Consider the following 13,308-nt stretch of genomic DNA (forward strand, 5'->3'; position numbering starts at 1 on the left):
TACCCCTCATTTAAACGGAGGGACACATGTCATCGTCCTGTTGGTCAATTCTAAATATCTCCTAATTAATTAAAAAGACTCATTATCTATACCCGAAAAATATATATATTTTTTTTTTGTAAAAACTGAAAAAAACTAAAAAAACATTTTTACTAAAAACTGAAAAACATTTTTACTAAAAACATTTTTCAGTTTTTTTCTAAAGCAGTTTTTTTGTAAAAACTGAAAAAAAAAATATTTTCGTTTTTTTTTCAGTTTTTACAAAAAGAATTGCTTAAAAAAATTGCTTTTCGGGTATGATTAATGGGTCTTTTTAATTAATTAGAAGATATTTAGAATTGACCAACAGGACGATGACACGTGTCCTTCCGTTTAAATGAGGGGTATATTTAAACCCAAAGTATGACTGCAAGGGTATAGATAACCCAATAGTATAACGAAGGGTATTCTTAGACCATTTTCGAAAGTAGAGGGGTATATTTGGCCCTTTGCCGATCTTTCATCCAAAGAAAACTGAACCGAACGATACTGGATGGGATCCTAACCTCGCATACATAGTTCAAAAGCACTCAGAGATGAGTTATAATTACTTTACACCATTCAAATAAGAAAAGGATTTTTTTTTTAAATCTTACTCTAGTACACAGTTCAATATGGAAAGATTTTAAAGTCAAAACTTTAATTTAATTTCAAACTCCTAAATATTAAGAAAATAATACAAAAATAATAATTTTATTCAATGTGAAATATGTTTTAAAGGATAAAAATCAATCAACATTTTATGTTGGAGTGCCATGCTTTAAAAATAGTATTGATGATTATACCAAGTTGACTACCTTATTTTTCACATTAGTATTTCCACTTATCAAACAAAAATTCCTTGCACTATTGAAATGCATCTCAAATCATGTTTGAAAATGCATCTCATTTTTGTCTTTAGAAACGATCTTTTATCAAACTGAAAGGAGAGAAAAATCATTCTTTGCTTTCAGTTTGGTGAAAGATCACCGTAGCTTTCAATCATCCCAAAATATGCATACATGCGAACAGGCAAATCAGATCTGAAATGAGGCTATGAGCTGAAAGATAAAACTAAAACATCGACGGTGTTATGAAATCCAGATATGAGATCAAGTCATTAGGAAAGAAAGATATCAAACTGCACAAAATCCATTACATGGTAAACAAAACACTCCAATCGAGTTGTTGTTTTGAGCGTATTCAGAAAATATTATTTAAGAACCAGGCATAACGCCCATTGTCGCAGTTGAAAAAAGAAAAGCAAGTACCATTGTATATAACTAAGCTATTCAAGGCTTTAAAACAATAGGTTTTAGTCTTCACAAGAGCAAGAGCCAGAACTGATGCATTATTGCGGGGCTGACACAAATAAGAGAGTAAGCCGATCTAGCCGGAAGCAGTTTTCTTTTGCTGGAAGACGACAGCATAAACTGGGACTATAACACCAATGGCGACTGCAGACCAAACACCAAGGGTCATCTTCAGCTTCTGATTGGACATCCTGTCTAAGTTGTACATGTGCTTCGCATGAAGATAGAATGGCTCATGATGGCCATGTCCTCCCATTCTTCTTACACTAGTTGAGTGGATTCCTCTGCTCACTGTTGAAACAAAAAGTTTCTAAATTTCAGCAAGGTGCGATGTATAAAAGCTTGAACCTCTTTGGAACTTGAATGAAAGGTAGTTATCATATAGAAAGTCAGGTGCAAATACAATGAGCGTTCAGTTCAAACTTCGACGCTAGACAAAAGGGAGTTACAAAGGACCAAAGCAAATGAAACTACTATTAAAATAGGCCTAATGACAGAGGTGGAAAGTTCACATAATGCACGGAATGCAGCAATACACAAAGGCATTTGATGCAGAATATTACATACAATCACCATATTAATACGCAAAGGCATTTGATGTAAAATATCGCATACAATCATCTTTCTTTTAGCCAAAACCCAACATACTATCATCGTAAAAGAGCTTTTAATTGGCATGATATCTGAAAGTGATTATTTTGGAGCCTCAACTTATAGCCTGTTTAGCCAAGCTTCTTTTCGGCCAAAAGTGCCTTATTTCCCAAAGTTAAGGTGTTTGGCCAAGCTTTTAGCAGGGAAAAAAAAATGCTTTAGAGTAGAAGCAGAAGCAGTTTTTGAGAAGAAAAAAAAATTAGCTTCTTCCCAAAAAATTTTTTTTTAGAGCACTTTTGTGAAAAATACACTTAGAATAATTTTTTAAAAGTCTGACCAAATACTAATTGCTGCTCAAAAGTGCTTTTCAAATTAATTAGCCAAATACAAATTGCTTCTCACCAAAGTACTATTTTGAAAAGCACATCTGAGAAAAGTACTTTTCAAAATAAGCTGATTTTAGAAGCTTGGCCAATCAGGCTATAAAGCTCTCTACTTATAGATGTTTATCAATGATATTAGAGAGGGTAGAATGGAAGTTTTTCAAGCAATTGTTTAGTGGCAACTTAGAAACACTTCAGCAAATGAGATTCCATCTTATGCAAAAAACATTGATATATTCCATTTGATGTGAAGTTGCTTAAATAATTTTGCTAAATTTCTTTGCTTCAGACACCAGATTCCAATGTGATTACAAGTTAATAATGTCCAATGTAACATAACAAAAAAGTCAAAGTTCTAGCATGGGAAAAAGTTATTGTAGGAAAAGTTTACTCAATTCTATCAACAAATAATCACAAAAACAACAACCCAGTAATATCCCACGTGCGGGGTCTGGGGAGGGTAGTGACTAGTGTGTACGCAGAACTTACCCCTACCCGGGGCAGAGAGGTTGTTTCCGAAAGACCCTCCGCACAAGGAGATGAAAAAGAAGCAATGGAACAATAACAACCACATACATCACGAAGACAGTGCCAACAACCTAAGAATCAAAAAAATAAATGGAAAATGCAGTATCGATAATCAGAACAATGGAAAGGTACTAGGCAATCGGAGCAGAAAACAGTACAGACACACCAAGTACCACTAACAATCTAAAGCAAGACACTACGAACTAGCCTAACACCATCAACGGGGAAGAAAAACGCTCAACTACCTACTAACCTACGACCCTAATGCTCGCCCTCCAAACCTTCCTATCTAAGGTCATGTCCTCGGTGAGCTGGAGTCGCGCCATGTCCTGCATGATCACCTCTCCCCAATATTTCTTAGGCCGCCCCCTACCTCTGCTCATACCTAACAAGGCCAACCGCTCGCACCTCCTAATCACGTCTAGCCAAAATTAGCCCAAGTACAGCTGCTACCAAAGCATGAAAAATCACATTGACTAATACATATCAGTGTATGTAAACGTTGCCAAATGTGAAATCACACATATATGCCCCATCAAGTCATTTAAATGTGTTTCCGAACAAGGCTTTATATGCTTCAAGGTACGTAATAGAGTGCTATGAAGAATTCCAGAGGATACATAGGTAAAGTATTTGTATATTCAAAAGAAAGACCCATATAATCTCTTTTTCATTCAGACTCACTTCGCCCAATCATTTTCGTCATACTCTATCTATCTCTGTCATGGATCTTGTTGCACCAGGCTCACCATGACAGTTGGAAGAGAAACAAGAGGTGTGATACCCAACTTTTCTCACAACCAGGGCACAAATTTACAGATTTATATTGCAACAACTAACGAGAATCAACCAAAGATGATATTTTCGGATTCAGCTCCTCTCTAATAACCTATCCCTCCATTTCCTCTCGTTTAGGTCTCAAAGTCAACACAAGTGTTCCCTTAACATATTAGTGGTTCAGATTTGTTCGGTAAATCCAAATACTTTAACCGTATCTCTCTTCCTCTCTCTCTCTGCTCTGGAGCCAGAAAAGAACCCCTTCCACTTCCTCCCAAATCTCTCAAGCAAGAGAAGATGAACAGTATTGGATCATGAACGCACTTTAGTCAAGAAAGTTCAAAGATTCAAGAAAAGACCCTATAATGTCTTAATGATAAAAAAAAATGACTCTATAATGTCTTTCACCCTTTAATAGGCTAAAATGAAAGTAGATACTTGTTGGAATTTCACTCGGTGCTATCATCTTTACAGATGGAATTGCTCACAGTACAATCCACAGTCCACCATAAGGATATCCTCCTACAAGTTTCTATAAGACTGATTATGTTCTCTCTTGGAAAAAAATCTGCTTTTCTCTATTTTAGACTTGAAAAAAGAAAGAGGAAAAAGGCAAAATTTGTTTGCCGGAGAAATGAAGACTAATGCGACTTCCACCGACAGGGCTCCATAGTTAAATCTCAATCAAAGTGAAGGAGCCTCAACTTGAATTAAGAACCAAAATAAGCTTGATTTTGCACCCCATTACAGACCTGCCCGCCATGGAAGCAATTTCAGCAGCTCATTTCACCGACACTGCAAAACTCTTTATCAACCTCTTTCTCAGAGGAAGCTGCTACTTTTGGTTTGACTTGGTGTTAGATTTGTTTACATGCAATTCTTTTGACACATTTCGGAGGAAAGGAAGGGATACTTTTCTGGCAGTGGAAAAGAGAGAGAACTTTGGTCTAGGTCAAAACATTGGGCCAAAGAAAATAAATCCGAACCATTAATTTGTTAAGGGGACACGTGTAATGAATCTAAGACCTGACTAGAGGAAATGGAGAGATTAGCTGCTGGAGAAGAGTCAAATCCAATATTTATGAAACCAAAAAGAAAAAAGACATGACAGCCCCTTTCATCATCATTTTTATTTTAATGAAATGGACAAGAGTGGGTTGCTCTAGTGGTGAGCACCCTCCACTTCCAACCAAAAGGTTGTGAGTTCGAGTCACCCCAAGAGCAAGGTAGGGAGTTCTTGGAGGGAAGGAGCCGAGGGTATATTGGAAACAGCCTCTCTACCCCAGGGTATAGGTAAGGTCTGCGTACAAACTACCCTCCCCAGACCCCACTAATGGGATTATACTGGGATGTTGTTGTTGTTGTTGTTAAGAGATCAACTCCTTTCACCTTCAAATTACCGGCATGTGCAAAACAAACTGTACACATCATATATGTATGATCATGCGAAGGTTAATCAATAATCACTAAATCGGGGATTTCAAGTCAAAAAATCTGATAAATGTGTGTTGAATTAAAAGATAAAGCTATTTACAGAACCTTATAGTATTGCCAAATACATCACTATATGTTTAATAATCTGAACCACCTCATCTAAAAGTTTAGCATGTAAGAGATAAGATACTTTGTTTTTATTTAGTCATTATTTCTTCTAGGTAAGAGTGACGGAACATAGCTCTAGTACCATGTCGAACTGTGTGAATCACATCATTGACAAGTTTAAGCTATCAGAGAAAAAAAAAGGGCAGCCCGGTGCACTAAGCTCCCGCTATGCGCGGGGTCCGGGGAAGGGCCGGACCACAAGGGTCTATTGTACGCATCCTTACCATGTATTTCTGCAAGAGGCTGTTGGCACGGCTCGAACCCGTGACCTCCCGGTCACATGGCAGTAACTTTACCAGTTACACCAAGGCTCCCCTTCTAAGCCATCAAAGAGGTGACACTTTTAATTAGTTATAGTTATTTTAGGCCAACAACACTTTTTAATCATCTACACACCTTTAATGCCCATAAGCAAAAATGACATTTTACGGTTTAGTGCAATTACCAGAAGTATGTAACTTGCTATGTGAAAATGTACTTACGCCACCAATCCTCAGAAATGGGAAAAAAGGAAAAAGAAAAAGGTCATTAAACCACGGCACTTCCATTATAGTAATAAACTAAGCTTAGATTCAGACCAAGGCAACATAACATTGAACTAAATTTGACAAACAGCTCCCTTTAATCCAATTTGTTTCCATGACTTACTCGCAACCTCCTGGTCACGCTGAAGCAACTTTTACGATTGGGCCCCTTCTTGGGGGAGAATAACTAAAGAAAACCGCCTAGAAATGTAGTTATTTTCATGGTTGTTATTTTCTTCTAGATCTGTTTGATTGTATTGTGAAACCCCCTACCCTAACCCCACTCAAAAAAGGAAAATGGAAAGAAATACCACATATCATTTCTGTTGACATATGTTTGCGAACCAGAGATAAAAAGAAAATCTTAGGCCAATGATGTACAGAAAACACCCATCAAACTACATCCAATAAAGATCACAATAGACTAAAAAGAACACAAATTGAAAATAAAATGGAAAAATTGAAGGGAAAAAAAAACAAGAATGAGTAAGCGTAGGTAGGAACTGACCGGCGTTGGAAAGGAGGGATTGGGAGGAGGTGATAAGCTTGGATGCACTCGACCTCAAAGCCATCGCCGCGCTGTGTGTGTGTGAGAGAGAGATGGAGAGAAGAGTTCTATGGGTTTTTTTTCCTTCCTACGGGGTGGTCAAAATCTGAGCTTTTGCGTATATATATATATATATATATATAAAAGAGGAAGAAAAAAAAAGATGATGCGGCACGAAACTAGAATTACTATTTATCTTTTTTCTTAAATTAGTCTTATAGTACGTGCTTTGTGTGTGAATAAATTTTAAAAAATCACATCAATAATATTATTTGACTTCCTATATTACTTAAATAAGCGTAGTTTTAAAAACAATATATAGAAAGTTATAATTTAAACAATCTTACATTTCTTATAAATTAGAGTATAGTTTACTGCTATTTTCAATATATAAATTTAAGTATCTTATGTATGTTTATCTTGTCAAATATTGTAATTGGGTATGTGATTTAATATGGCCATATATTACAATATATAAATAAAAAATTAAAGTATGTTATATATTATTACTATAAATTATTATTAATTTTAAACGTAAGCATGTCGTTTATTTAAAGATATTTTCTTACTCGTCATAATGTGCTTATGTGTAGTTTACAATAGTAAACTTTAATGTTTAGAAATTTAAGAAATAAATTTATATAGCTGAAATATTAGGAGTTTTTACATAGTTCAAGTAAGAAAAGATTTAATACCAAATTTTTAATGTATTTCACTTAAAAATTAGAAAAAATATTAATTTACACTTTTATCTAATGTGAATCATTTGTTAAAGAATAAAAAATGCGAACGACATTCTGTTAAGGGGTTTCGTGCTTTTAATATAGTATATAATATATAAACAGATATAGATATAGATAATTTATATAAAAAAATGTTTAATTAATTTTGATTAAATTTTAATTGATATTAAAATCCTAAATATAAGGACTTAGTTCAAATAAAAAGGATAAATTTAATAAACAAAATTTTAATTGATCTCAAGATACTAAATATTAGGAAAACAACATAAACAAATTATACTTAATTTTCAAAAACTTTATGCTCAAGAACTCCTTCTACGTGTCTTCTTGACAAGTAGTGGTAGTTAATGTTTAGCCTTAAAATTTTTCTAATTTTGGTACTACTAATTATAAATATGTTACACTTTAATTAGGAAAATAAATTATGTAAGATAAATCTTAATCGATTTTAAAGTCCTAAATATTAGGACTCTATAAATGTTTCAAAAAAGAAAAAAATTAATAACTAAGATTTTAATCGATTTTGAGGTCCTAAATATTAGGAAAATAATTTAAATTACAATCTTGTCCAATATGAAATCTATTTTTAAAGGGTAAAAAAAGACGAACGACATTTCGCTAAGGGTCTTCGTGCTTTTAATATAGTATAGATAGATATAGATATTTGCCCTTTTCCTTTATTAAGTGTTCTGTTAAAAATTTAAAACGTCACTTTAAAACCCCTCTTCACTGAAAAACCACTTTTAATAGTCATCTTAAATATGCCTCATCATGAACCGTCAAGAACTAATGAGGACTTTTTTCTCTCCATTATTTTATATCTATCTATATTCTATATTATTATGAAAGCACGAATATTTTATATTAAATATTGAACGACAAAAATATTCTTGAAATATTAACTGATTTTTACGCCTTCAGAATTTGAGTTATATTTTTAAGATCAATGTCCAAAAAGGTAAAAGTAGTTTTTGTAGACTCCAAGTTTTTATAAATTAAAACCATCGGTTCATGACTCCTAATAGAAGTCTGTTGGTTATTCCGATTAGCTTTAGAATAATAATCATATTTGGTCTAGAAGTAGGTTCTTGGGAAGCATCTCTTATCAAGTGAAAGGCTCTTTCCATGACATCCTATATAGTTGAAAGAATCGAAGGAGGTGTCAAGAATATTTTTTGATGCTTTGGTGTTTATGATAATCGAATTGTGTCAACATTGCTTATAATCGAATTGAACCACAGGTCACACCACAAGATTTCTTACCTCAAACAATAGTGAAGTTCCATGCAATATTTCACCCATAGGCTAGAATATGACACTACAGACAGATATAGTCGTGAATCAATAGTATTCCATCTCTAATCTTTCTAATGGATCTTGTTGAGGAAGTGAGTGTATAAAATATTATTAGTTCCTCACTTTCACTTTTAGTTAAACAAATATTCATCAACTTTTATATTCTACAAAAATTCAAATTAATCCGATGAAAAGAGGACATAAGTGTTATTAGGTGGAAGAGTTGTATTAGATGAAATACTTATCCAAGTAACATGAATTTAAATTGGGGAAGGAATTTAATTCCCTAATATCAAGGGAAGTGCAGCTCAAATTTGCGGATTCTTCGTCAAGGCAAGATTGCACTCTGCTACAATTTAACTAGCTCATCATGCAAAATTAACAACCAAACATTACAATTCTATCCAATATAATTTTTACAATTCTTGTTATTGACAGCACCTTTTGCTAATATTCGATATAATATATTTGTGCAAGGTACTAATTGAAGAGTTGATGATAATCTTAATAACTAAAAAATGATTATCCTTTTAAATTTGTCCGTAAACAACTTCCAGTATGCTTGTATTTTGCAATGACAATAATAAAGCATAAGGACAAACAATTCTGAATGTTGGATTGTATCTCCCGCAACATGTTTTCTCGTATAGATGACTATATGTTGCACTTTAAATTATGGCCGCATTACATATACATATATTTTAAGGGTTGTTTTTTATTGATATTTCTCTTATCAATTTAATTTGATGTTGTCACGACCCAATTTTTCCCTCCGTGTGACGTCGTACACAACAAATCTCAAAACCCGGAATATCGTGAATCACAAACTACAGAAGGAAAATCTAGTGTCTTTATACATCAGAATCTAACAAGGAAAATACAGAAGATAATGGACATGAGAAAGAGTAGAAGGGGACTCCGAGGTCTGCGAACGCGGCAGATATACCTTGAAATCTCCAAAGTTGTCCCGGCTCACTGATAGTGCGGCTGATAAGATGCACTGGATCTGCATACGAAAACATGTGCAGAGAGTAGCATGAGTACACCACAATCGGTACCCAGTAAGTGCCAAGCCTAACTTCGGTCAAGTAGTGACGAGGTCAGGTCAGGGCCCTACTGGAAAATATATAATAAAAATAATATAGAGTGTAATACCGCAATAAAATAAAGGCTAAAATTTAACAATAATGAAATCATAGAAGGTAACAGCTCAGTACACAGAAATCACAACAGGGGATCTCCCGAGATACCGTCTCGTAGTCCCAAATGTAAATGTGCAGGGGGATCTCCTGGAATACCGTTCCGTAGTCCCAAAGAAAATATGCAGTATAAGAAATCTCCCGAAATACCGTTCCGTAGTCCAAAAGTAAATATGCAGTACAGGGGGATCTCCCGGAATACCGTTCCGTAGTCCCAAAGTAAATATGCAGCATAAGGGGGATCTCCCGGAATACCGTTCCGTAGTACCAAAGTAAATATGCAGCGCAAACGATAAAAATACAACTACATCACGAAATTCTTACAATTTAGACTAAGTACCAGTCAAGGAAGAAGCAGGAAATGCACTAAGCACGCTGCACAGAATTCACATAACCAATTAAGACACGTAGACATGTTGTAGTAGACTAAACATGATAGCTACACATATTGGAATAACTCAATTAAGAATGAAAATAGATTAGTACTCGTTAAAATTGTATAACTAAAAATAACAGGAAAACATGTTGCTGCTCAGTAAGAAAATCGGGTTTTACCACAACTAGCCCGTGTACGTACTCGTCACCTCACGTACACGGCGCTCACATATCATAATAGTTCCAAATCTTAAGGGGATTTCCCCCATACAAAGTTAGGCAAGCCACTTACCTCGAACCAAGCTCAATCAATCGGTCAAAATACCATTCCCACGAATATCCGTTTCCGAATGGCCCAAATCTAGCCAAAAGCAATTACATGTCATAAATACAACCATAATAGACTCGTCTAATTAATGAAATCAACACTTTAACAAAAAATCCGAAATTAACTCAAAAATCGCCCGCGGAGCCCACGTCTCAGAATCGGGTAAAAGTCATAAAATACGAATACATATTCACTCACGAGTCTAACCATATAAAAATTACTCAAATCTGACCACAAATCCCCTTTCAAAACTTTAAATCTTTGTTGAAGAAGTTCTTCCAAATGTTTCCCAATTTCAACACCAAAATCCGAAATTAAACGATGAAATCAACCATAGATTAGTGGAATATAACCATAAAGGAGTTAGGAATCATTACCCAAAAACTTCCTCCGAAAATCTCTCCAAATTTTGCCTTCTACGGAGCTCTCAATCAAATTTTTGTGTTATGAACTCAACCCTCATTTTTGAACCTTAAATTCTGCCCAGGTGCGTTCTTCTTCGCGAACGCGACATCACGATCGCGAACGCAATGAACAATCTTCCACTGGCCCAAAATTCCTCCTTCGCGAACGTGAGGGGACTCTCGCGAATGCGTACCTTCCACTGACGGACCCTTCGCGAACGCGGGAACCTCTTCGCGAACGCGTAGGCTTAATGCCCGTAGCTCCCTCTGCCCCGTTCCTCTCCGCGAACGCGAGGACCATATCGTGAACGCGTAGGCTTAAGGTCCCACACCTTCGCGAATGCGGGAACCACATCGCGATCGCGAGGCATCTCTCGTAAACGCGATGAAGGATTTTTCTACAATAAAACACCAGAAATCTGCCACTTTTCTAAGTCCAAAAATGACCTGTTGAGCGTCCGAAACACACCCGAGGCCCCCGGGACCTCAACCAAACATACCAACAAGTCCTAAAACACCATACGAACTTAGTCGAATCCTCAAACTACATCAAACAATGCTAAAATCATAAATCATCCTCCAATTCAAACTTAAAGAATTTGAAACTTCCAAATTCGACAACCGATGCCGAAACCAACCAAACCACGTCCGATTGACCCCAAAATTTGCACAATAGTCATATTCAACACTACGGACCTACTCTAACTTTCAAAATCGGATTCTGACCCCGATATCAAAATTTTCACTACCGGTCCAAAACTCCAAAAATTTGACTTGCTATTTCAAGCCTAAATGAGCTACGGGCCCCCAAAAACACATTCTGGACCCGCCCTTAAGCCCAAAATCACCCAACGGAGCTAACGAAATTGACGGAATTCCATTCCGGAACCGTCTTCATACAGTTCTGACTACAATCTAAATTCTAAGACTTAAGCTCTTATTTAGGGACTAAGTATCCCAAAACACTACGAAACTCAAAACCAATCATCCCGGCAAGTCACAATAGCAGAAATAGATATGGGGAAAGCAGTTAATAGGGGTTCGAGGCTCTAACTCTCAAAACGATCGGTCGGGTCGTTATATCCTCCCCCTCTTAAAATAATCGTTCGTCCTCGAACGAGCATAGAGACATACCTGAAGTGGTGAAAAGATGAGGATAACGACTGTGCATATCCTGCTCGGTATCCCAAGTCGCCTCCTCGACCGGCTGTCCCCTCCAGTGAACCTTCACAGAAGCAATGTTCTTTGATCTTAGCTTTCTGACTTGCCTGTCTAAAATAGCCATTGGCTCATCAACATAAGATAGATCCTTGTCCAATTGAACTGAGGTGAAATCCAACACATGGGACGGATCGCCGTGATACTTTCGGAGCATAGAAACATGGAATACCGGATGAACTCCTGCTAGATTGGGAGGCAAGGCAAGCTCATAAGCAACCTCCCCAACTCGACGCAACACCTCAAATGGACCAATGAACCTTGGGCTCAGCTTGCCCTTCTTTCCAAAACTCATAACGCCCTTCATAGGCGAAACCCGGAGCAAGACTCGCTCTCCAACCATGAATACCATATCGCGAACCTTCTGGTCCGCATAACTCTTCTGTCTGGACTGGGCTGTGCGAAGTCTATCTTGAATCACTTTTACTTTTTCCAAGGCATCCTGAACTAAGTCCGTACCCAATAATCTGGCCTCGCCGGGTTCGAACCAACCCAATGGGGACCGACACCGCCTACCATATAGAGCCTCATATGGTGCCATCTGAATGCTGGACTGATAACTGTTGTTGTAAGAAAACTCCGCAAGTGGCAAGAACTGGTCCCAAGCACCCCCAAAATCAATCACACACGTACGAAGCATATCTTCTAATATCTGAATAGTGCGCTCGGACTGCCCGTCCGTCTGAGGGTGAAATGTTGTGCTCAACTCAACCCGATTACTCAACTCATGCTGTACAACTCTCTAGAACCGTGATGTAAACTGCGTATACGCCATGAAGCCTGACGATCTCACGGATGTAGATAGCTGCTCGGAAGAATAGGTAGTCATCACATGAATGAAATGAGCCAACTTGGTTAGCCTATCCACAATCACCCAAACTACATCAAACCTCTGCTGAGTCCGTGGGAGTCCAACAACGAAATCCATAGTGATCCGCTCCCATTTTCACTCCGGAATCTCTAATTTTTGAAGCAATCCACCTGGTCGGTGATGCTCATATTTTACCTGCTAGCAATTCAGACATCGAGCCACATACTCTACTATGTTCTTCTTCATTCTCCTCCACCAGTAATACTGTTTCAAGTCCTGATACATCTTTGCGGCACCCGGATGAATATAGTACCGCGAACTGTGAGCCTCCTGGAGAATTAACTTACGCAAACCATCTACATTGGGCACACATAGCCTGCCCTGCATCCTCAATGCACCATCATCTCTAATAGTGACCTCCTTAGCATCACCGTGCTGGACCGTGTCCTTAAGGACAAGCAAATGGGGGTCATCATACTGACGCTCCCTGATACGATCATAAAGAGAAGACTGAGAGACTACACAAGCCAATACTTGACTTAGCTCCAAAATATCCAATCTCACAAACTGGCTGGCTAAGGCCTGAACATCCAACGCCAATGGCCTCTCTGCTGCTGGTAGATATGCTAAACTCCTCAAACTCTCTGCCCG

At 37.1% G+C, this 13,308-nt stretch overlaps 1 protein-coding gene across 1 annotated transcript; it reads right to left on the bottom strand.

Moving 5' to 3' along the window:
- Window positions 1–1,138: 1,138 nt before the first annotated feature.
- Window positions 1,139–6,399, bottom strand: LOC104115738 (uncharacterized). Its single transcript, XM_009626430.4, has 2 exons — window positions 6,245–6,399; window positions 1,139–1,622 (listed from the first exon to the last, which is right to left on the bottom strand). The coding sequence occupies exons 1-2, from the start codon at window positions 6,306–6,308 to the stop codon at window positions 1,408–1,410; spliced, it is 279 nt and encodes a 92-aa protein (XP_009624725.1). The 5' UTR covers window positions 6,309–6,399; the 3' UTR covers window positions 1,139–1,407.
- Window positions 6,400–13,308: the final 6,909 nt, after the last annotated feature.

Source organism: Nicotiana tomentosiformis, chromosome 3, assembly GCF_000390325.3.
Source record: "Nicotiana tomentosiformis chromosome 3, ASM39032v3, whole genome shotgun sequence".
In the NCBI taxonomy this organism is placed as follows: Eukaryota; Viridiplantae; Streptophyta; class Magnoliopsida; order Solanales; family Solanaceae; genus Nicotiana; species Nicotiana tomentosiformis.